The 25,783-nt window shown below is 37.0% G+C and overlaps 2 protein-coding genes across 5 annotated transcripts in view; both read right to left on the minus strand.

The window, feature by feature from the left end:
- Positions 1–5,928: 5,928 nt before the first annotated feature.
- Positions 5,929–19,605, minus strand: map2k7 (mitogen-activated protein kinase kinase 7). Of its 2 annotated transcripts, XM_079850790.1 has the most exons (12): positions 19,447–19,602; positions 16,837–16,884; positions 13,759–13,903; positions 13,593–13,659; positions 13,390–13,503; positions 11,904–12,023; positions 10,105–10,212; positions 9,802–9,981; positions 9,467–9,547; positions 8,583–8,725; positions 8,448–8,493; positions 5,929–8,339 (listed from the first exon to the last, which is right to left on the minus strand). In XM_079850790.1, the coding sequence occupies exons 1-12, from the start codon at positions 19,568–19,570 to the stop codon at positions 8,199–8,201; spliced, it is 1,317 nt and encodes a 438-aa protein (XP_079706916.1). In that variant the 5' UTR covers positions 19,571–19,602; the 3' UTR covers positions 5,929–8,198. The 2 variants fall into 2 exon arrangements, with proteins under 2 accessions (XP_079706916.1, XP_079706917.1); XM_079850791.1 differs by lacking the exon at positions 16,837–16,884 and having other exon boundaries at positions 19,447–19,605.
- Positions 19,606–20,857: 1,252 nt separating this feature from the next.
- Positions 20,858–25,783, minus strand: part of pkn1a (protein kinase N1a) — a 42,840-nt gene continuing 37,914 nt past the window's right edge. For all 3 annotated transcript variants that reach the window (XM_079856831.1, XM_079856829.1, XM_079856830.1), the window contains exons 17-22: positions 25,481–25,543; positions 25,322–25,398; positions 25,078–25,220; positions 24,890–24,997; positions 24,690–24,770; positions 20,858–23,868 (exon numbers count right to left, since the gene is read on the minus strand). In XM_079856831.1, the coding sequence (XP_079712957.1) occupies positions 23,665–23,868; positions 24,690–24,770; positions 24,890–24,997; positions 25,078–25,220; positions 25,322–25,398; positions 25,481–25,543 (676 nt within the window). In that variant the 3' untranslated portion in view covers positions 20,858–23,664. The remainder of the gene's footprint in view (positions 23,869–24,689; positions 24,771–24,889; positions 24,998–25,077; positions 25,221–25,321; positions 25,399–25,480; positions 25,544–25,783) is intronic.

Below are 25,783 nucleotides of genomic sequence, written 5' to 3' on the forward strand. Positions count from 1 at the left end.
TGGATACCTGTAATATTATACCAGACATGAAGATGTAAGGAGTTTAAATTGTCACATTGCTGAATGAGTGCTAGGAATGCAGTATCTAGTACTGGACCAGATTTTCCTTGCACTCCAAAGCCAAATATCATCCTTACCATATTCACCAACCCAAATGTTGTCCATAATCAATGTATATTTCCCTGAAACCTCACTAAGATGTACAAATTCCTTAATCCTTGATGCTTTTGCTTTGTTTCAGTCTTTTATGCTGAGACATCTTAGTTTTATATGTTCATGAGAACTGAAAGGATTGCCAACTACTATTTAATTTATTTATGTTACCACTGGCTTTTTTAAAACAGCTTTTTAAAACACTTTAGAGTTTGTAGAGAATAACAGTAAACATTTTATTTAGCTTGATTAGCATTTTTGCACTGATGATAATGAAGAAAAAAAATGATGAATGTCTAATATGAGAGGCTGTTTAGGGTCAGACAGGTCACATATGCGACCACTTCAAGCCTCAGAAATAAAGACTGAATAATGAAATAATGATTAATAAAATCTTATTTAATGCCATGCTGACTAAGTCCCTTTTTTAAAAAAAATAAGATGTAATGTTCCTGAGTGATTATTCATGTCTTTTTGAATTGTAAAGCAACTTTATGCGTGGGGAAGTATATTTATATAAACCCTTTTCTATTACATTCTTGTCAAAGTATAGATTTAGCTGCTGCTTTTTTTTAACAGCACTGTTGATTGTCATCATAGAGGTTTATTCACATCAACAAACCTGAGGAAAGGAATAAAAATCTCCTTCGACATGTTTCATCTTTTTTTATCAGTCAAGAGATGAGTGTTCGTCGTGTTTGTGAGATCACAACCTGTTGAAATTAGTAAAGATAACATTCATATTACCTAAAGGCAGGTGAGTGTTTGTGTTTGGGTGGTCCTGGTGGTAAACCCTAAAATGTGGACGAGTAAAACAGCTTATAAATCAAAGAATTATGTTTTCTGAAAATGTAAAAATGCGTATTTAAGGGGGTATAGAGGATAAAATACACTACGGGGCAGCTGAATGCTTGAATCTGATTGATTGACGAACGTTCTGAGATGTGTAATTATTTTCAGGGAAACGCGCGGCTAAAGTAGTTCCCGGCAGGTCTTGACCGCATTACAGATCCATATCACTTCGCCAAACGTCCTTGCAGCTTACAACAGCAAAAGAACCAAAACCCAAGCAAATACATATAGTGATTTTTTGTCACAAAATTACATTTTCTTATATACAGCTCTTATACACCTTATATCCAACTCTTCACTTAAACGCGCGCACATACAGTACGGACTATACTCGCACAGTAACGTATTGTGAGTTCTGCTCTGAGGATTTTATCAGTGGCCTAATAGTTTTGCATCTTAAAAGCTATACATTTCTCACAACAACACTTTAAATACCCGAGCTCGGTACAGCAGGATGGATTCTGATTGGCTGTCGATGTTTTTATCGTTCATCAGCTGGATAAAATCATTCTGAAAGTGATTCCACGATATCGTTTCTCTGTGCCGTGTTCGTTATAGCTGTGGTGTGAACTCTGCTATTCTTTAATATTGAGAAAGATTTTTAGAACCATTTCTTTATCGTTATCGTCCTTTTAACAGGCATAATTAGTCCTACACACGAGCGTTTAAGGACAAAAATCTGACAAATGTCTTGAAATACAACATTTGAACAATGTATTGTGTGCGGTAATTGTAGTAAGAGGAATAATTGACGACGGGCAATATGATTATTAGAACAATGTACACTGCAATATGGCTCCTCGGGTGTGCATTTAATTATTCAGCGGCCCGTTGTCAATTATTCCTTAATTTACAACTAATTTAAGAATTTGTCAATTTAATTAATTTTTGCTTCACCCATGCTATTGACATTATTAACAATGAACTTTTTTGCATGCAACATTTCAAATGAGTATTTCTAATGAAACACCAAAGAAAATCAGACCACGGTATGTCGTCAAACCGACACAAGCATGAAGATTTTGCCGCCTCCTGTTTCAGTGGCATGAAGAAAAAGCTCGGTCTGATTACAGTACATAAAATAAACCACACAAACACTTTTTTTGTGTTTTATTTGTTTTAGGTTTTTGAAAGTTTTGTAATTTTTCCCAAAAGAAAAAAAAAATCCTGAGGTATTGACAATATAATGGCATTTCTTTCATTTGAAATGAAAAAACAAACAAAACAAAACAAAAAAAGTGGGGAAGGGGGCATCAGAATGATGATAAAACTGTAATGGCTGTATCTCAATACAACAGTTTTGGGATATTTCTGCTCCATTCGAATATTAAAATGGTACCCAAAAAAAGGAAACAATAAATAGTAAAAAAAATAGATATATTCACAAAAGACAAGCTGTTGTAGTTGAGCCTTATTTTTAAAATACCACATCAAATATCTTAGTTTAAATCAAACTAATCCCAAAAAGTAAAAATGTTGCATCATAATATCTATATTCTATAACTTTCATATATCCATATACCAGAAAACATGAAAGGTTGTCTAAGTTTGTTGTTGGCACAAAACATTTCTAATTCTTACAATATATTTTCCAAGCTGTATCAAGATGCCAACAACAATAGAGTACATTATGGAAATCTGTTCTTTTTGACTTGAACAGCATGTCAACGGCCGCTTCAAACAGAATTAGCAGGTTTAAACACTTCTAAACTCCATCTATTAGAGTCAAACAGAATTTGGTGAACTACATGGTTCTAAACTCCATCATGACAATTTTTAATAATAATAATAATAATAATAATAATAATAATAATAATAACAACAATAATTTAAAAAAACCTCCAGTGCAACAGCAGCTAAAAATTGTGAGATTTCCACATAAAGACACATTGTAACCATACAGCAAAACAGAGCTGTGATAACAGCTCAAGGGGAAAGAAAGAAAACGAGCTACACAAAAAACAAAAGAGGGGAAAAAAGAAAGAGCAATAAATGATTGCTTAGCTTCAACAGAAAAAGACACACCTTTGACGCAACATTCCCAGGAACCACTCGTGAAACAATAACTTGCAATCTGTTCCACTTTTCTCATCTTAATTTGGTGTGATCTTAACCCTGAAGATAATAGTATAACAACAATAATAAGAACAAACAAAATGGTATGAAAATAAATGGTTACAAAAGGACCAAAACAGATAAAAAATAATAGACTTTTGGTTTTCTAACAGCTGAAGACAAAATGTCTTGCTAAAACCTCTCTTAGCACTCACTCACTCACTCAAACACAACATGGAGGAAAAACAAACGAAAGGTCAAGAGTCAATACAAATGACAAAATATCATCACAGCTTGAAATCAGCCAACAATGATGAAAGTAAAAATTGTATAATGCATATTAAGATCAAAAAAGTCAGGAGACATAAAAAGGCAAAAGTGTGTCTTTTTCTAAAAACACAATGTATTGAAAAAAAGAAAAAAAAATACAGAATATATATGTAAAAATCATAAATAAAAGAAAATACTTGTCTCCCCTCCCCCCCCAACAAAAATGTAAAATCAATGGCAGTTACTTCAGAGATCATAACATGCAATTGATATACTTACAGCACTTGACAAACTATTTCTCCGAACTACCAACCCCAAACACACCCCTCCCACCCCATCCCAGTACAATCCTTAAATATGTCAGCTCATTGAAGAAAAACAAAAGAAAACACTCTCTCTATTGATCGCTCTAGCTGAGGAAGTCATATTCACTCGCTCGTCACAGAGATAAAGAGACTCCAGTAGTTGTGTATATGCGGGGGGGGGGGGGGGGGGGGGGGGGGGGATGCAAACGGACTTGATTTGAGTGACTGCATAGTGAGTATTTGGTTTAATTACAGATGGGGCATTATTATGATCATTTAAAAGAAAAAATAACAATTCTAAAAAAGTAATAAAGACTCATTCAACATGACGGCAAAGTACACGCCTGAGCACACACACCAAAAATAACAGTGATGCTGCCACAAACGCGCATACAGATAAACAATAATGCAAGTGAAACAGCAGCACGCACTGGTTTAGTTAACATCATTTGGTGTTCAGGGATGTGTACTACTACCGCCCGCAGAAATGGGTTCGGTATCTCTGTCCTATTCGCAGAAACGCCCACTTTAAAAAATAAAACACACAAATAACTGATGCTTTGATTTCAGAATCAATAGAAAATGAAAAACAAATTCAAATAGTGCCAGAAAACAGTGAATGGAAGTACACTTTAAACCAAGCATAAACCATAAAGATTAGCATCTCAGAGATCATTTTTCCTTAGAGGCGTGTATGGAAGCTTGTTTCTGCCACGATAAAAAAAAAAAAAAAAAAAAAAAAAAGGTAATTGCAACTTTTTATTTCGCAATTCTGACTTTTTTCACAGAATTGCGAGTTTATAACATAAGTCACAATTGCAAGTTTATATATCACAATTTCCAAATTGTGACATATGAACTCGTAATTCTGATTTCTTTCTCGTAATTACGAGATTATATGTCGCAATTCTGACTTAATTTCTTGCAATTGCAAAGTAATCTTATAATTCTTTTTTTTTCCCATTAAATAAAGTCAGAATTGCAAATATAAACCAAATGCGATTTATATCAGAATTCTGACTATTTCTTGCAATTGCATTAATGCAAGAAAATCCTATCTCGCAATAAAAATTTCGAAAATTTGTTTTTTGCTTTTCAGATTTTCTCAGAATTTCTCGGAATTGTGAGAAATAACATCAGAATTGCAAAATATAAACCTGAAATTTTTTACATTTTTCTTGCAATTGCGAGTTTATTTCTCGAAATTCTGAGGAAAAGTGAGATATAAATTTGCAATTTGACTTAAACAAGCTTCCATAGGCGTGTGTGCCAGCAAAATAAAAGCCCGACAGAGAAGGGTGACGGACTGAAAAATAACATGTCACTAAGATGCCATTTCCAGTACCTCACCCGCCACAGTCTCGCAGGAAATTACATACATGAAGCTGTGTATCCCTCAGAACAATCCAGTATCATCTAGAATAACAATAATCATCCTAATGACAAGAACGCCACTGGTTTGAATTTGTTTTATTGATGACACCTTTGGTGTGTAATGCTGCGGTTATATCTATAAGGTCTAATGAGAGAATGACGGACAGACAGACAGGCAGGTACCACAGTATCTGTGATGAATATCAACACCAAACAGGAAACCAGTGTTATGTTGACAGCAAGAGTCCTGTTAGAGATTCTATTTGGCATGTGAAAAGAGCGAAGAAACTATTGGGAGATAAATAGTTACAGTTCATTGTTAAGTATACTATGAGGAAAAAATGTCCTGTTTTATTGGCTCTTTTGTCAATCCAATTCGATGGAAAACTTCCAAATGATGAATTTGGGACAAAATCTACAGAATTCTTTTACTAACTATGTGTTATTGCATAGTCAAACAAATTAGCATAAATCAAAGCAGCCAAAATATTTAATGAGGTGAATGATAACTGACTATTTGATGAATAAAACTCATGAATTCATCCACCGCAGGACGGAAACAGGAGGACAATTACAAACATATCTGTTTGTGTGACTCACAGCTAATGGTGTAATAAGGGAAATCTAGCTCAAATATATATAGATATTACCAGCTGGTGTCTATTATTTTGTACAAATAACTGGAAGTCGTTCTTATTAGTAGCTCAGAGTGAGTCGTGACGTTTGTGAGTTGGCATAGTGGCATAGTTTTAAAAAACAAACTATTGAGATATAAATATAGATATAGGTAAATAGAGATTCTCAATTTGCTTGCTTGCTTTCTCTTTGTCTCTTAATGAATCACATCATGCGTTTTACATGTAATCATTCTCGTATTTGGTAAATGTGTAGAAGACATTGCAGTGTTTTATGCATTTGGTTTAGAAAAAAAAAAGAAAAAAAAAAAAGAATCGTCCTTTGGGGAATATAATCACTGAGAGCAGCATCTAAAATAAACAGTAGCAGCAGTAAGATAATAAATAAATATAATAATAATAATAATAGCAGACAAAAATAAATTTTCAAGGATAATGAACAAAACCGTAAGATGCTAAACAACACAAGCTAAAAATAACCCTAAAAATAAAAATTGGTACATTGGTTCCAAAACGATTGAAAGCTTTTATGCAACGTCCAGCTAGCTCATAACACAGCGATCTATAAAACAACCAACACCTGTTACTGTCAGCCCTGAAATCTCATCAAACCTCTCAAAAATGAGCCAATACTTTCTATAAGACTTCACTGGAGACTTTCTTTCATACTTTCAAATGCCTTTTCCCTAATTTTCTCTCCCGCCCCATTATTTCCTCCGCTACATTAATCACTCTTTCTTCAGTCCCTTATACAACACCATACTCCCTGTCTCAACGTACCATCACCCTCTAAATCTTTCTTTGCTGATTTTAGTCATATTTTTCCCTCCTCACACTCAGTCTAGCAGTGATTTGGCTTCTTAAAGCAGTGAATCTCGAACTCTACAGCTTTGGTTGTGAAAGTCGCTGAACATCTTCAGCGTGACCCTTGAGCAGGTGCTGAAATCCTCTGAGAACAACAGCTTGGCAGGAAAAAAGCAGTGCCGTGTCAAAAAAAAAAAAAATGCTTTGGTTTGCGGGAACTCAAATACTCATGGGAAAGAGAACGGTGAAGAGATTGAAATAATGAGCGGTTGTCTGGGTAGATGAGTCGGGTGATAAAAGCAGAAATAGAGAACTCACAAAATGAGACGTTTTGTATTCTTGTGGAGGAAACGCTTGAAACAACCTGCAAAAAGTCCCCCGCTTGTCTCTGAGTGACTCTGACAACATCTCTCATGTTTGCTTTTGGTGACTTTGATTGTGGTTTCATCCTCAGACACTCCAAGACACAGCTAAATCCTGTTAAAAATCCCCATTTCTAACACTTATCTTCCTGAGGTGCGCATCGTTATGACTTTACAAACTCTGGGCTAATTTTTTTGTGTTTTATCTAGTGATAGACCGATACATAGTGCAAAATTTGGCAATTTTGAGATTATCGCCATTGGCTGATGAACAGAATTCTTTCTAGATATCAGTAGAAGTGAAGTGTGTAATTTGTGCAGGACTACCATTAACGGAAATAATGATGTTATTTATGAACGGTATAATAATGTTTTTCTTAACAATCCCCCCATCTGCCATTGGCTGGGTGAGGCTGCTCAAACAAACACAAATTGCTCATTTATAGATGTTTTGGCATTTTCAATTGGGATAAGAAGTGTTGTAACATCGACAAAATGATACACTTCACCTTTAAAAACACCCTTATCGGTCAACCACTAGTTTTTTCTTAATATGCAATCATCTTTTTTAGCCAATATATCTATTTCCATACATGAAAGTCCAGGCCAAACTAGTTATAAAAATCTAAACATCAAGGATTAGAAGTTCTACCACTAAGAATCACTAACGCTATTAGTACGTGTTACTATCACTGAAATGTCTGCCGATTTCTGCTAGCATAGAAAAGAACACTTCTAGAAAACATAATTTATGATATATCACGCGGCTATTATCTCGCTAGTTTCTATTTGCTTGGATTTAATTAATGGCTGTGAACAGAAGATGCACTTGAACCGTACAGGAAAGCGAAGAACTAGGACTGATAAACGGATAACACACACTCTCTCACACACACACACACCATTGCACAGTGTTGTTCGACTACTCTGTTCAGTCCCTGAGTAAGGGGCTACGGAGGACCTCATGACGTGCGGATTTGGAAGTGAACTAAATAGACCGTACGCTTACTCTTGTGGCTAATCTTTATATGACGGTCAATGCGCGGAGGTTTAGTGAAACAGTGTTACTGCAAATGTGCGTGCGCGCGTGTCACAGTGAGCGTGTTAGACTGCAACCTGTAATGGTCCATCCTGTTCAATGGGTGGATGAGAAGGACAAAAATATTTCAGATTTACATCAAACCTGCCCAGGATTGTCTGTCGATCAGTCAAACTCCAAAATGAACATTCTAGCTTTTGTTTCTGCCATTTCTCCCCTCTCAATCGGTCCATTTCCACTCCATCCTGTCTTTTTCGTTAACGTAATTTACATTTCAAACCTGTCCATCCGTGTCTCTAAATCAACTTCTCAACATCGCATCATTCTTTCTCTGCCGTTCTCCGCCTGGCTACCTGCTGAAGAGAGAGTGGAGCTGGTGATGGTTGAAGCACTGGCTGCTGCGAGGAGACTCTGTGCGCTCCATCACCGTCAGGAACCAGCCCGCCACGTCTACCTCGGACACCTCGTAACGACGGATAAAACTGTGTTCCTAAAGAAAAACAAGACCACCAGGGTGAACAAATGATCAGAACATGATCATGATACTGAACTGAGCACTACAACTAATGCTCAAGTTACAGGGCTGATTGAGACTTACAAGCAGCTTGTGGTATTTTGGCCTTTTTCTGTGATCCTTTGTGAGGCTGCAGAGATGAAAAAAAATTAAGATCTGTGCACAACTCAACCGGGTGCTAAAACTTTGTTATGTTTATGTAACTGTATGTGGGTGTACCAGTCTTTGACGAAGGACTGAAAGTCAGGGGAAAAGCCCATGCCGAGAGGAAGGACTGGTGGGTCCTCTTGCAGAACTTTGGTGAGAACCTCAAAGTCTGTTTTGCAGTTCTTGTAAGGAAACTGTCCCGTGGCTAGCTCCACCTACAGGCGGGGAGGAATATAAATGATCATTTTTAGTTATTCAAGTAGATTGTGTTTTGAAATGCAGCTCTTAAATTACATTTACAAAACAGTCCAAAACTTTGGGGGTTGGTAAGATTTTTTACAAGAAGTCTCTTATGCTCAACAATGCTGCGTTTATTTGGTCAAAGTTACAGTAAAACATTAATATTGTGAAATATTTTTGTTTTTTAAAATAACTGTTTTGCTTTTTAATATATTTTAAAAAGTAATTTATTCCTGAGATGACAAAGTTGAATTTTCAATCACATTCTATTATGCTGATTTAATATGGAGCTTATAATATGACAAAATTATTTGAATTGTGTAAATTTGAATTATTTGCAAGTGTAATCTAACAAAATTGAATTTTAGGTGGTAGTAAAATTCCATTTTGTTAGATTACACTTGCAAATAATTCAAATTTACACAATTCAAATTCAAATCATTTTGTCATATTATAAGCTCCATAATTTAATGCGCTATTATTATTATTGGTGCTCTATTATAAAAGGATCATATTATTATCAATGTTGAAAACAGTGTTTGGTGCTAAATCTTTTTTGTGGAAACTGATGCATTCTTTGATGAATAGAACCTTCACAAGAACCGCGTTTATTTGAAATACAAATCTTTTGCAACATTATAAATGTCTTTACTATCATTCCTTCCTGACGAGGTAAACGAGGGTCGGCTCAACAAAATGTAGGAAGAGGAACTCACCAGAGAAATGCCAAGACTCCAGACGTCAGCTCTGATGTCATAGTCTGGTTTACTGGGGTCTGGAGGGTCTATTCTCTCAGGCTAAACAAACAAAAACACAAGAGATGAAACATGCATGATGCATAATATGGAAAAGGCTGCCACTGAGTAAAACATTAATTCCACCATTTTCTTCAACTTTTGCTTTAATGACAGCAGGATAAATGTGCATTTTTGATTAGCGACCTACAAATACTGCAGAACTTTATATATGCACATTTCAAATTTACCCTAAAATGTTACTTTATGTATTTTTCAAAATCCTTTAAGACTTTGAAATCCCAATGTGTGCTCACCGCCATGTATGCAGCACATCCGGCGCTGCGAGTCTTGGCCTTAGAATCCACAAGTCGGCCACTAATGCCAAAATCACACAGCTTGATCTGCCCTTTGTCATCCAACAGGATATTAGATGGCTTCACGTCTCGGTGAATGACACCGTGTTTCTCTTTCAGATAAAGCAGAGCCTTCACAATCTACATACAAACAAAAAAGTGTGAGATGAAAAAGGATCTGAGAGTTTCAACTCGCAAACAGACCAATATCTAACCAATAATAGATGGCATTCTGAATCAGGTGAATTTAAAACAAAGTCTTACGGCCACGGTCATCTTTCCCAGAATGGCCTCTGGTATGGGCCCCTGGATCCTCTTCTTCAGCTTCTCTGCACATGTCCCCATTAGTTCCATGGCGATGAACACATCCGTCTACCGAGAAAGAGACACCTTTAAATAATTCAATATATTTAAAGTGCCCTATTTTAATGGTTCCTAATTTGGTAATTGGGTTGTAATTCCAGTAAGATTCAGTCTCTCTAAACCCCTCCTTTCTACAAGCCTACCCTGCTCTTATTAGTCACACGGACCAGTCTGTTGTGATTGGTCGACCGCTTACAGTGTGTGTCATATCCAAAATGCCTATTACCATATCTGAATTTGTCCTCTGGAGGCTTCCTCAACGCTTGATACACAGTTATACGAACGATGGTCAAGGTTTGCTCCTTATCAATTCCACCACATCCTCATCTTTTTGAAGAGCATGGAAAGATGATTCACAGCGCCTTCTCGACATTTCGACAACACAAACCAAACTCTCAGCTACAAATACAGTGTTTGAAGGTGGGTCAAAGTAGACGTCGTTTGTGGGCAGCCAATGAAGACCATAGACAGGCATTATGCAAATTTGTGAAATTGTTACGCAAGTATGTAACAGGAAGTGAGGCTGGAATTACTGACGACTTGTTTCAGCAGTTCAGAATCGAATTCTTTTAGGAGACAATAACTTTATTTATCGTACACTTTGAAGACCTTTTACATTCACAAAAAACTATATTACACACTGCATGAAATGTAATATTTGAAAAAGAATTAGCTCCCAAACTCTGGAACAGTCTTCCTGGCCTTGCTCGGGAAGCAGACTAACACTGTCAGTTTAAATCTAGACTACACATCTCTTTAACCTGGCATACACATAACAACATTACCATATTTCTATCATTCAAATCCATTTACGGATTACTAGGCTGCATAAATTAGGTCAACCGGGAACACGTCCTATAACACCAGATGTTCTTGTTACATCGTAAGATGAATGGCATCTACGCTAATATTAGCCTGTCTGTCTCATCCCGAGGTTACCGTAGTCAGCCGGATCCGGGTCGTATCCAGATCAGATGGTGGACCTGCACCTAGACACGACCTCATGGCAGCCCTGAATGTCAGCAGAGACCGTGTCTACTAGAACAATCCCCTGTGAAGACCTTGTCGACACGACAGCCGTCGGCACAGATCCTCAGCAAAGACCTCAAGAACCAGACAAGTCCTCTGCACAGACCCCAATGGGCAGCTTCGTCTCCATACCAGCGTGATGAATCCCATCTTCAAGCAGAAGGAACTGAATGAAATATTTTGAATGCTACCGATCCACAATCTGACTTCTGATGCAGCCTGAATCATAATCACACCGTGTTCGTTCGTTGGCCAGAGGAGAACTGACCCCTGGTTTCTCCCAAGGTTTTTTTTTCTCCATTTCTGTCACCTGATGGAGTTTGGGTTCCTTGCCACTGTCACCTCTGACTTGCTTAGTTGGGGACACTTAATATTCAGCAATATTACTGATTTGACAGCACAGACACTATTGGATGAAAACTCAACTTAGCTGGATGATGATGACGACATCACTGTTTTCTGCAGATCTGCTTTACAGCTCAATTGAACTTATTTCATAAATGATGCACTTTACACAGTTACTGAACTGACTTCAATTGAATAATGACAGTTTACGGTTGCCTTATTAGAGCAGCAGAATTGAATTCTGTTTGCATAATTTCCCTGTTTATCACTGTAAAGCTGCTTTGAAACATATAAATACATATAAATAAAGGTGACTTGACACTCACATTGGTGACTATTGCTCCATAGCACTGAATGATGTACGGACAGTCATGACTCTTCAACACAACGTCCAGATCCATGAGGATTCTCTTATTCTCGTCTTTATTACCCGTCCTCCTCATTTGCTGCACAGAAAAACAGGAACACAATCAAACACTACTAAAACAACACCAGTGATGTAATTAGTAAACAGTAATTACTCCTGCCTTAACTGCTGCTTTAATGACTCAGTAATTACAAGGAAAGTTCAAGACGACGAACGCATGGATATACAAACTCCATCATCCAAAAATTTGCATAATAATATTTTCTGGAATTTCTTTTGGCTTTAGCACAATGACAATTTATGACAAATTATATTTAGGGGTCCTTGATCAAAAAGTTTGAAAACTCCTGGTTTAATCCCATCCAGAAAAAGACTAACTTTGCATTATCAGTAGTGATGTGAGAAACAAAGCATTTCGAAACTTTGAACCAATTGATTTGCAAAACGATTCACTGTTTCGAAGCGTTCTAAATGCCTTTTACCTTTAAAAAAAAAAAAGTCATTAGCGACCGTTTCATTTAAGATGTAATCTATTAAATGAAATTACCAAATCATCTAATACCACTAAATATTAGGTGTCTCCATAATATGTGACCCTGGATCACAAAACCAGTCATATATCGCACAGGTATATTTGTGGCAATAGCCAACAATACATTGTATGGGTCAAAATTATCGATTTTTCTTTTATGCCAAAAATCATTAGGATATTAAGTAAAGATCATGTTCCACGAAGATATTTTGTAAATTTCCTACCGTAAATATATAAAACATTTATTTTTGTGAGTGAACGCAGCACAATCGCGAACATAAATGGACAACTTTAAAGGCGATTTTCTCAATGTTTCCATTTTTTTGCACCCTCAGATTCCAGATTTTCAATAGTCGTATCTCGGCCAAATATTGTCATATCCTAACAAACCAGACATCAATGGAAAGCTTGTTTATTCAGCTTTCATATGATGTATAAAGCTCAATTTGATAAAAAATACCCATGTGACTGGTTTTGTGGTCCAGGGTCACATATGTGTTATTTTATTAAATCGTAAAGCTTATTTAGTTTGTTTTTTGGAGAGCTTGGTTAATCAGACCAGTAAGACACTTTTATCTACAACTCTTCCTTTTTGTTACACAAATGTGTCATTAAATGTATAAAAATGTATAAAACTGATCCGAGATCAGGTAAAAATCACTGGTTCACAGAGATCATCGCCCCCTCTAGCGATGAACCATTGAAATTTTGCAACGTTTCGAAATAGTTATGACGTAACGAAGCCTCGTTTACTGAAATCCCGTGACTATGGCAGTTTTATACGTGCTCCGAATCAATGGTTCGAAGCAAATGATCCGCAAAGGTTTCGAAGCTTCACGAAGCGTTCGCAAAGTGCCCATCACTAATCATCAGCCACAACAGATCTAGCAGAGAAACCGAGCGCTGAACTGACCTTGACAGCGATGACATGGCCAGTCTTCTTAAAGCGAACTTTAAACACCTGTCCACAGGTTCCACTGCCGATCTCCCCCTCACTGATCAGATCCGTCACCTCTGCAGGGTAACGCTGGAGAACACACACACACGAGGTCGGGCACTTTTCCCACTTTCAATATCGTCAGGATCTATAAAGACAGACTCTCACTGGTGACTCACCTGTCCGTCAATCTTCAGATATCCGGTTTGTTTCATGATTTCCTGAAGCTTTTGATCGATTTCAGCACTGAAGATAAAACCACAAGCAACAGATTAACACACTAAGACCTTTACTTTCTTAAAATGAGAACTGAGCACACTACACTATGCTGAGCATGTGACGTACTTCTCTAGGCTCTTCTGTAGGCAGTAGGGTGGGGTGGGAAGCGTGAGCATTTGTCGGGGTCTGCTAGGGTACGAGGGGTGTTGAGGAGAGCTTTCTGAAGAGGATGAGCGACTTCCTCCATCGTTGGCCAATGGTAACTGTAAAGCTGTAAAGACAGAACAGAAGGTTGGAACGAGTGGGAGAATGGACAGAAGACAGCAAGTCAGTGACCGTCAATTGATTACAGGGGCAAATGTTCACGACGGACCCTAATTTAAGAGGGTCCAGAATCTGACAGCTGATCCAGATTCACTCTGAGGTCTATTTTACCCCCTCATAGTACAGTAGACTACTAAAAATCGGGGGTAATGTGTATGAAAAGTGTCAAACTGCAACATACTTATTTTTAAATGCCATTCTTCATTTTCTTTATTAATATAACATATTAAAAGCTTGCATTATTGAAAATATAACATCAATAATAAATTATTATATAAATTATTAAATAATACAAATAAAATAATGTGTTTTCTAATAGTTATTGTTGGAATTACAACTATTGTAATAAAAAATCAAATTGATTTGTTCTAATAATTATTATTGTTATAAATATACAAATATAAATCAAACATACTTGTTACAGCATCTAATAAAAATAATTATTATTGTTATATAATAATATAAAAACAAAATTAATTTGTTTTCTAACAATTTGTTCTTGTTGATGTTATTAAAGATAAACATAAGATGTTTGTCTCATAATAATAATTATTATTATAAATTAAATTTGTTATATGTATTATCATATATAATAACAAAACATAACAATAACAGATCTGACAATAACCATTTTTTCTAATAATATTAAAAATATTAATCATCTTTTGAAATATGACCTGGGCATTTCTTGACAGGTTTTGTGAGATTCTCTACATCTTGATTGTGAGTTGTGGACCACATTTTGGGTCAATATTTAATTACAGTCCATGGAAAACTAGTCAAAGTCTGTTTTACTGTCTTAAAAAGACATTTGTGACAATGTAAAATCCTGAGGAAATATCAATCACACAAAGACAGTAATAACTGTCCATGTCATGCCGAGATCAGACACACCCACACACAGAAGTGCCAAACAGGCTGCCAAACAGTGAAAACCAGCCATTGGAGTTAGTGTTAGCATTCCCAGCATGCACCGGGGCAGAGTCTTATGAGAGACAAGCAGAAGTCACCACCGGGTGACATTTGGCATTCGCTCACCAAACCGTGCAACACTAAACAATTGATACATTTTCTATATGTTGTTTGAGCATAGAAACGACACTGCTTTTTCAGGGTTTGACAAATAAAGAGGAAAAGGAGAAAGGGATAACCGTTGAACTTCTGATTCCTCCTCAGAAAAACCTGTTCATGGGAGAGAATGGGTTAGCTTGGGTTAGTCAGTGAGGTCAAGCAATTCAGTGCAGAAAACACCTGCTGGACACACACATACAGGCGACTACGTGGCCGTAATTCACATCTGTGCAGAAAACAGAGCCGAAGACGTCTCTTCCGGAAAGAACGGACAAAGAGCTGAGAGACAGGAGAGGCCAGACAAGCTCAAACCCAACAGTCACTGAACACAGAACACCCTGTCGAGTGCCGCCATAGCTGTGTGTTTGTGTGTGTGGAGGTGTTCACTCAGTCGGGCCGTGCAGTTATAGCCAACATCATGCACAATGTCTGATCTTCCAACAACAAGTTAATCCTACACACAGGTCTCACACTCACACCACACACGCACGCTCGCAGATCCCTTTTCATGTTCAGGTGGGAAAAGGAAATGAGAGAAGGAATTAAAGAAAGGAAGAGAGGAAGATGATTTTTGAATATAGACAAAGTGAACAAAAACAGAATGAGATTTCAGCACTGAAAGAAAGAAATAGTTTTCTTGAAACATATATCATGCACTTGATGAAATTATAGAAACTGTTTATGTAAATGAGATTAATGAAAGAAAGCCAACATGAGATTAAAATGGACCCTATTTACTTTTATTTAAGTTTACCCTATTTAAGTGTGGGGTGAGGATGTTGTTGTTGTTTTTTAAAGAAATTAATAGTTTTATTCAGCAAGAATGCATTAAATTGATCAAAAGTGACAGTAAACATTTATTATGTTAAAAAAAAAACTTTCAAAATGCTGTTCTTTTGAACTTTCTACTCAAAGAATATATGTATCCTGGAATTCACAAAAATATTAGGCAGCACAACTGTATTTGACATTGATCATTATTAAAGATATGTTTCTTGAGCATCAAATCATCATATTAGACTGGTTTCTAAAGGATCATGTGACACTAAAGACTGGAGTAATGAAGCTGAATATTCTGATTTAATCACAGGAATAAATTACCTTTTAAAATATAATGAAACAGAAAACAGCTATTTTAAGCTGTAATAATATTTTTAAAATGTTCTGTGTTTTGAGCATAGGCTACTTTCTTAAACTTCAGAAGTGATTGTAATTTATTACGAAATGAATTACAGGTAAATTCAGTAATGTTTAAATGTATTTTACACATCCACTTTTAATGTAAATATTATACTGCTTGAACTCTACTCAATAGCAGCACACAGAAAATGAGGTAAATTAAGATATCGTATTTTGCTTCCATGCTAAATTGCAAACTTATTCTGAATGGGACATAAAAACAACATAACCCAGAGGCCAAAAAAATTTTTTCTGCTTCTAAAACAAGTTTCCTTGTCAGCTGATGTCTCCAACCACTTTTTTTTACTGCTAAATAAAATCAAGTCCTTTCCTGCATCCTGCATTTATTCCTGATGTTTCACGTCACACTACGAAAGTAAAAAGGCTGGCAAATGCCATTTCATGTAGACTTTTAGAAAGAGAGCGTGAGAAAGAGACTTAGAAGAGAAAGAGGGAAAGAAAGAATGATAGTTGGCAGAATATAAGAAAAATGGAGAGGAGAGAAAGAGAAGAGAGCAAAAGAGAGATGATGTAGTGAATGTAACCTGCAAGGTAAAGAGAGAGAAGGAGAGAGAGGGTGATGCAGCGTGGTGGTGGTGATGATGATGATGATGATGATGATGATGGTACCTGCGCGCTGGGAGGGAGCTGGAGCTGGACTGAGCTGGATCACGATGACTAGATACAGAGGAGAAAAAATACACACACACTCATTACTAAAAGCCCACACACACCTACAGGAATCACTGTGTCCTCTCTTCAAATGTTATGATTCACCGGCTTCAACGTGATCACACTTCACCAAGCCTATTTAATACTGACACCACCTAAAAAAAACACACATCCAGATAATGACAGAATCCGATATGGGGGAGAATCTGTTAGTTAAGCCGAATGGGTTTAAATATGGTCATTTTTCTTTCATCTGAGAAAGCACTACACACTTTTTGGTATCTGAAACCATGATCAATTAAAGGAATATTCTACCAAAAAAAATAAATTGTGTAGTGCTAATGTAGTGCTGTTGTATGCTTAAGAAAAAAAAAAGATCTCTCGATATTTTCTGGGATTTTGACGATATTTTGCCTTTTCCACAGAAGAAAGTCATACGGTTTTGGAACGACATGGTGGGGTGTAAATCATAACAATTTTCATTTTTGGGTGATCTGTCCCTTTAAATTGATCATTAGTCCAGTGGTTCCCAAACTATTTCTGCCAGGCGTCCCTTTTGTAGAGAAAAATATATTCAAACCCCCCACTTACATGCACCCATACACTCTCAGACTCGACCTTGCAAAATCCTGTAGGATTTATTAGAAATACTATAATAAATACAACTTCAATGGGCTTCTTTTCGTGTTTGTGATGTGAAGTTTATAAGTGCCGTCTCAACTTCGGCTTCATACTGTCAGAAGCTAAAATTGAGGCACACAACACACTGTGGTCGCTCTTCATTATCCACCGTTGTACTGGTGAATCCCAGGGCAAGATATTGCCTCTTGTCTTGAGGCGGTCTACATTGGACTGTATACACTTCTTCAATCGTGCCATCTAGTTGTCTGTTATTCCACGACAACCGATAATAGGCCACTCAAACGGGTATTGTGAGTAATCTTGAGGTAATAAAATTCATATTTTGTTCTCATTTACTTATGTTGCAAGTAGACACATAAGCAGCGGGGTGATTTCGCAGTGGGGTCTTGTCTCACCCTGAAGAGCGTAACAATCTGCTGACTGTACACTATCCCTTAGTCTTAGGCTGCATCCGAAAAACGCATACTACCCTGCTATATAGTAGACAAAAAACAGTATGTGACAAAAGTAGTATGTCAGAATTCACAGTACTAATAAAAAATACAGGCAAAAACTCCCCAGATGACACTTCTTCGGGCGAGATTCTGAAGAGTTGCATACGATGGACCAGGACACTTTACTATCCCAGTTCGAGCCCGAGTCGGACTCTGAAAAGCGGAAGATCAAGCAGATCGATAGGAACGAACCAACTTTGCAAGTACGCCTTGAGACAGTGGAAAGAAGTCTTTGTATATAGCCAGCGTTGTACTCTCCCAGGTTCAGGTCAGGAAGCCGTCCTCTGTAAAATGTGCTGTGCACAAGCAAAATTTTGGGTTGTACCGCTCAAGAAAAGCTTTAGAAATAAATATTAACCTTTGATTCCTAATTTCATCCATTTTCAGAAGGCCAAACAAAGCGGTTTTGCTTTCGCTCCCGGAATTAGTTTACACAGACATGCTGTCTACCCGCTTCAGTTACTGTCTATGACCATGTAACAGCATCAAGAGACTAAATTATTTCTGCATATTATAAATACACAAGCTGACATCCTGAAAGTGTTTATGATTAGGGTCAAAAAGAGCCAGCACAAGGCAACAATTGACAGCAATAGTGAGTGTCTAGGAAAGTAAGGTACTGGGACATCAGCACATCAAATTAAACACAATTTCAGTGAATATTTCTGTGTGGGGGAAGTTTGAGAACAGATAGCCTATATCACTTCACTCTAGCAGGAAAACAAGCAAATCTTTCACATAAAATGAATGTTAAAATACTTGAAATGCTCTGAAATACACTCCTAACATGATCACTTCGGATCTATAAAAACCACTACAACGTGGCCATGGTTTCAAGACAATCCTCTTACAGACAAAAGCTCAAGACGTTAAATTATAAAGGAGAAACAAAACATGTATTTTCTCATTCTCTAAATACAGACTCAAGAGAAACACCAAACCAGCAATTCACAACAACAAATCTGCCATGAATGATGACTTTACAACACTAAACACCAACAGCATCTCTAAATGATGGTATTCCCACTGATATTGTGTGAGAAGAACAGACGAGGAGAATCTGACAGACAAACAAACACACAGATAAAAAGACAAAACAGTCTTTCAGACAGATAGAAGAGAATCAGACAGACATTCAGTGAGAATGATATGCGAGTATCAGGGCCTGCTAAACAACTAGCCGCCAGGCTAATGCTAGTGAGCTGACTGCCAGGTATTTTTATTTATTTATTTATTTTAAAGAACAAATCCGTAGTAAACAATTTGAAGTACAAGCCCTGGTAAACAGAATCCCCCAGACCTTTAACAGCGAATCCTAAAAGTAAATGTGAGTGAGGTGTCAGGATTTTATCGGTTTGTTTATATCATGTAGAAGGTATTTCATCTCTCCGTCGTTATGATCAATCACGCGTTCACTCTCTCAAACACTCACTTGGCCTCGGGCGCGTCCGCTGCGGGCTCATGTCGATGTTCAGGTCGATTCGTTTGCGGGCTTCTTTATTTTCCTGCTTGAGTTTCTCCTCGATTCGGGAGAGTCTCTGCTCCAGCGACGACATCTTGAAAACTTCAGCGGCCCCATCAAGCGCCGCGACTCACTGCTCTCTAGCGGCGCTGTTGAGGAAACACACCGCGCCTTCACAGCCGCCCTCTAGCGACCGATGAGGACAACCGAGCCGAGGATAAACAGTTTATATTTCACGGCCACATTTATATATAAAATTAGCTCCCACGGGCACGGGCACACAGAAATAATACGAATAACTAATCATATAAATCACACAATAACTATTCATATTATTTGTTTATGTATCCAGAAGAATATTCTTACTTTTCATCAATGTCTTTTTAAATGTATTCTTTATTTTATATATATATATATATATATATAAATTTTATTTTTTTTACTGTTCCTGGTACTTTTTCCTGACATTTTATTGAATTAATGTTTAGGCAATATTGTGTGTAACCTGCTTAAAGGTAGGGTAGGTGATTTGTTTCAGAAAATTATTTTTGCTATGAGTCTCTTCACATACTGATAGCAATCACTAAGTTAAGTGGTCTAAATGTATATATATATATATATATATATATATATATATATATATATATATATATATATATATACATATTGTCTGTGGAAGGCATATGATCATAAAATATTCATCCAATCAGTGCATTCGGTCCGAATGCAAAGGTATGATGTCCTACCTGCCTGTCAATACCTCAGATCACCCGCTTGCATAGACATCACACTTCATCAGCGCGGCTCATGGACAGACGTCAGTCCCCGAGCACCGTCCGCAACCGAAACAGTAGCCACCATCAGTTCCTCCTGAACCAAAACAACGAGCTTATGCTGCATTCATGCCATAACTACTGTAATTTGGAAAAGATGGAAACCTGTGACATTATCCTCAGAGCGGTTCGTGACTCAAAATTATGCAATTCAATGGCAACACTATCAATGCCGAAATTAATCTGCAGCAGTCTGACGGTACAGGTTAGTGCTCTTCAAATTACGGTAATGTCATGTGCTTTGAAACATGAGGTAGTTTAACGCCGTCTCTCGGCTTGTGATGCTTTGCAGACTCTGCTGTGTGCGTTCATGTGTTTTGAAGGAGTGGCTTTGGAGATGCTCTGAAGGGAGGGTGGGATCTCATGCTTTCAAAGCTAACTTGCTATTGCTAGGCGCTCCAAAAATTGCCTACCCTACCTTTAACATAACCTTGCCACTGTGGGTAACAGCAACACTCAAAGTTATTTAAAGTTAGTAAAAAGTCCTTGTATAATTCAGGATAGTCTGTAAAACAATTTATAGATAACACAATAACACAAACACGTGATCATCTCGACAACAGCTTTATAAATACAACTCATGTAATAGGTTTGATGGATTGTATAATTGTACAGAACATGCATTGGTCTGCAGTCAGACACAAAGGAGGAAATATGTTGTTAAATGATACAAAAGTGTTTCATTTGCAAACATTTTATGTATATGTTTGACATGATAGGGCTGCAGTTTTGCTACACATTTTTTCACAGTGTGCATCTTATTTTTTGGCTTCATCCGTGTGTGTGTGTGTGTGTGTGTGTAATCAAATGCTTTAAAAAAAAAATCAAAAACAATTTAATCATCAGCTCCTTGCAAGTAACAGATATGTCAAGGTGTGTCATTCGCACAAACGGTCTAATAAAAACTGCACATAATGTTTCAAAGGCATCAAAATAGCTCTGAGGTAATAAAGGGTGAAAAACCAGAACTAACACACAACAGTCACTAGTTGCCAGTCATTCACATCATAGCTAAAATAAACAACAGATAGCATTTTCTATTGAAAAGATATCTATTTAAAAACATTAATGAAATAGAAACAAAGTATCTGTTAATTGAGTCCATAGTCTTTAAACAAAAGTGGTTTTATACCCTTTTGCTCAGATTCATCATAGCATCGAACTAATGTTAAAAAAAGGTGTACTTTCAGTGACAAAGTCAATGATTGGAGCTTGTGAAAATATTCAACCAAACATTCTTTCTCCTTTACTCCAGTACAATAATCACATTCAAAAGATCAAATATGAGTCCACAAAGAACTTGTTAGGTCTGAATATAAATGATCTGTCCTTTTATCACATGACACTTGATGAGCATACTCTAGTTTTACATATGCTATTGTAAATTACATAAATTCATTTTTCAGACAAGACAATTCTCCCATGCGTGTAACATGATCCATTCTCAGCCTGAGAATACAAAAAAGACTCAGGCAACCAAGAAAAACAAGAGCGGGGGGAGGGGGAGGGGGCGCCCGGGGCAAGGCTAACAGGAACATCTTTAAGGCATTTTGTTCAAATCAACCTTACATGAGAGGTTTATTTGTTTTTGTACAAATTCATAAAGGTAGCCATACTAAAAGTGCACTTAATGAAGGGGACCAAGCTGTCTTCAAACCGTGCTGCTCTCTTAAATCTCAATATGCTTGACTTGAGAAGATGAATATTTTGGTGTGATATAGCCAGAATGGACAAATGTAAAGAGGCTTTAACTCATTAACCACTAAGAACTGCAAGAGCAAGTACACATTCATTAATGTTCAAGCTTAAATTAGCCTAGTTAGATAATCCTGCCCTCAACGTAACGTTCTTTATCCATCTAATGTCACAGTGTCTGCAGAGATGCGTCTCTTAAACGAGTTCCTTTGGGTTCCTGGTCCACGTCATGTCAATGAAAATTATCCAGTTCTTCCTGTTTGAATGTAGACTGGGTAAACCCAGCCCGATCTGCCGGCGGTTTGATTTCGCCCTGCAGCTCAGGCTGGAAACCTGTACATTCTTCTATTCTGCTTCCGTTACAAATTTGCGGGGACCGTTCACAAACTGGCTTATCCACCTGGCGCGCTATTGGTGGGTTTAATCCAATCCGATTCCTTTTAACCTCTCGACGATGCTCAATGGCTACTTTAGTTTAGCAAACAAATCGCTCGAGTGGGTGTAAATACCACTCACTTTCATGTTTTGTTTTTTGCACAACCTGCAAAAATCACTGGATGCCATTGCTGCTTCTGCAAACCGCTGATCAATGCTCCAAACCAACATGTTTGTTGACACGTTTCCTGCCTGGAGTTTTCGCTGCAAAGTACGGCACCTGGATCGTTGGTCTGATTGGTTGAAGGACTATCCAGTTGCGTACAGAGTCATTTGAACTATGCCCGTTGATCACGCCTCTTGTGCAGTAGAAAATACAGAGCAGACTCCCCAGACTGATGTTCAATCTTAAAAGATTGAGCTTGGTCTGGTGATAGCCAGACTAGTTTGAGAAAGATTTTTGTAGATGTTACCAGTTGGTTCCTCAGAGGTCATGAAAGATCATTTTCTTCCCTAAATGTCCGAATGAACAGAGTGCATTTTCCAACATGCTCTTGTTCGTATTTTCACAAAAGTTCACAGAGATGCTTCTGTGTGGCATTTATTGATTTGCTTCAAGTTTTAAAATAGATCATCAGATTGTCTTCGATAAGACAATATGCATTTTCCAAAAACAGATGAGACACTTGAAGACAAACCAACAATTTCAACAGGTTTAACGGTGCACTCTTTTCTTTTTTTCTTTTCTTTTTTTTAAAATTTTAGCCCTAAAGAAATAAATATTACTTTTGAATAATGTTTAAAATGATGACCATTCACATGAGATGAGCACTCTAGTCTTATCAGTAGCCTAATGAAAGCTGTTTTATTCCACATGAAGAGGGTCCCCTGATGGGGGCCGCCATTTTGAGATCACATGACCTCAACACCCATTTCAGTAACACCTGTTATTGGACACTTTCACTAGTAGAATAAATGAATCATGGCCGACTGCGAATAATGCATTTCTACAATTGCATTGATAACCAAACACTTACTTTTACTAGTGCGATGCTTCATCAAAACCACTAGGTGTCAGTGTGAGTTGAAGCGCAACATTAAAAAAAAGATTGAGTGCACCTTTAAACCTGTTTCTAATGGTTTTCCAGAGCTTTCTCTCTTCCATCACAGTGTTCTCAGGTCCAGCTCATTCACAATTCACTCAAATTGGCCACTCTTGTCCTCATCGTCACTGAGTCACGGAGCAGATATGTCTCTCTACGGCACTGTCACAGTGAAGACGCTCTCAGCAGAGATCAGAGACATAGTCAAAGTCTCGGAAGCTATCCTGATCCTTCCTCGAGAGCACCCGCGGTTCACGAGGCGGAGTGAGATTCGCCGCTTCTGTTGTGAATTCCTCATCAAAGTTGCTGACATCTTCTTTTCCTCCTATAGACGGAAGGAAGGGAGGAGGGAGTTTACGGAGGAGAAGAGCCTCCCAGTCCATATTCTGAGGGAAAATAGAGGAGCATAAGATGTTTGTTATTGTGGCACTTTGTGTTAGAAGTATGTCTATGAGCATATAATTAGAATATAAAAAATGCAAACAAAAAAATGCAAATGCAGCACCAAAAAAGATTCATAACTTTTTTCTTGTTACGGCTGAAAAAAAAGATAAATCGTTGATATTAAAATTTCTAACTTAAAAATGAATCATTAAAACTAAAATAATTAAACAAAAAATGCTATTTAAATGTTACAAGTGAATTTAGGCTTCACAACATTATAATGTTCAGCAGGGGTTCCCAAACTTTTCTTCAAACTTAAATTTTAAAATATTTACTTGAAGTACCCCCTGAGATTTTAAGGCAATACTTCAATAATTTAATGACACATTTTAATTTTCACAGTTCTCTAATATTATATTAATTGATAATATTAATAATTATTATTAGTAGTAGTTTTAATTAGTTTCCACGTTATAAAATCGAAGACAGAAATATTACTGGTGTAAATTACAATTGTACTGTAAAACTGTTTTTTTAATATTTGATAATTATAATAATGAAATGTGCTCAGACTATACAGTTATTTCATTCAATTGCAAAAAATTGATAATCGCACTAAGCTACATCACTATTATCATGCAGTCTAATTTATTTACTTTAATATTTACATTTAATATAATTAATTATCAGATTATCATCAACTCACAAACCCTTGTTTGGGAAAGCCTGATGTACAGTATGAAGAGAGGGATTTTTTTTTTGAGATTTGCTAAAGTTCACATTTTAAATAATCAGTGTTTTATAGATTAAAAATCTTTCCCACCCTGAAGAAAGGTTGTTTCTTAACATCCTCTGCATCTTTCTCACTGGAGCCCAGTCGTCTTTCTGGATTTCTCCTTAGTAACTGTATAAAACAATATGCAAAATCAAACTCAATTCTTACATCAAATTAAATGAAGAAAATCATGAGATTCAGCAGGGCATCTCCACAGCTCTAAATGAATAAAAGAAAGATCTGTTTACCCTCCTCAAGATGCCAATGGCCTCGGAGGAAAGAAACCGTGGGTATCGAACTTCATCGTTCACTATGCTGTCAAAAACCTCCTCTTCATCATCACCTGGAAATGGGGACTAGAAAGACAGTTTTAGATCAGACAGATGCCAACACTGTATGAACGTTTCAAAACATTTCAAAAGCTCAAATCTCTCACCTCTCCCACCAACATCTCGTATATAAGCACTCCGAGTCCCCACCAGTCCACGGCCCGCGTGTACGACGTGTCTGTTAGAACCTCTGGAGCCAGAAACTCTGGAGTCCCACAGAACGTACTGGTCCGGTCCCCAAAACCCATACCTGAGAAAGAGACAAAAATTGCTGGCTTCATACCAAGCCCAATCGACATGACCAGGCACATCAACAGAAACAAACAGAGAAAGAGAGAGAGAAGTCTTTACCTTCTTTACACAATCCAAAGTCTGCAATCTTTACGTAACCCTCTGTGTCAAGCAGCAAGTTGTCCAATTTAAGATCTCTGGAGAAGAAACACAAACAATATATGCTATATACAGTGCATTAAAAAAAATAATTTAGACACAGCCAGAACATGTACTCACCGGTACACAATCTTGTTGTCATGTAAAAATTGAAGTCCTAAAACTACACAAGCAGAATAGAACCTGAAACACACACAAACACAAATTAAATTAGACACTAAAAAGCTGGAAACCTTTTTTTATATATTAATATTTTCTATCTTCTACCTTTAAATCTAAATATCACACAAATCCCTTTTCTAAGTTAATTAAAAAAAGTTGTTTTTTTTAAAAGAAATTATTACTTTTATTCATCAAAGACATTTATAATGTTAGATTTCTATTAAAAAAAAAATCAGTTTTCATGAAAATATTAAGCAGCAC

This window comes from Squalius cephalus (assembly GCF_949319135.1).
Source record: "Squalius cephalus genome assembly, chromosome: 2".
Lineage (NCBI taxonomy): Eukaryota > Metazoa > Chordata > Actinopteri > Cypriniformes > Leuciscidae > Squalius > Squalius cephalus.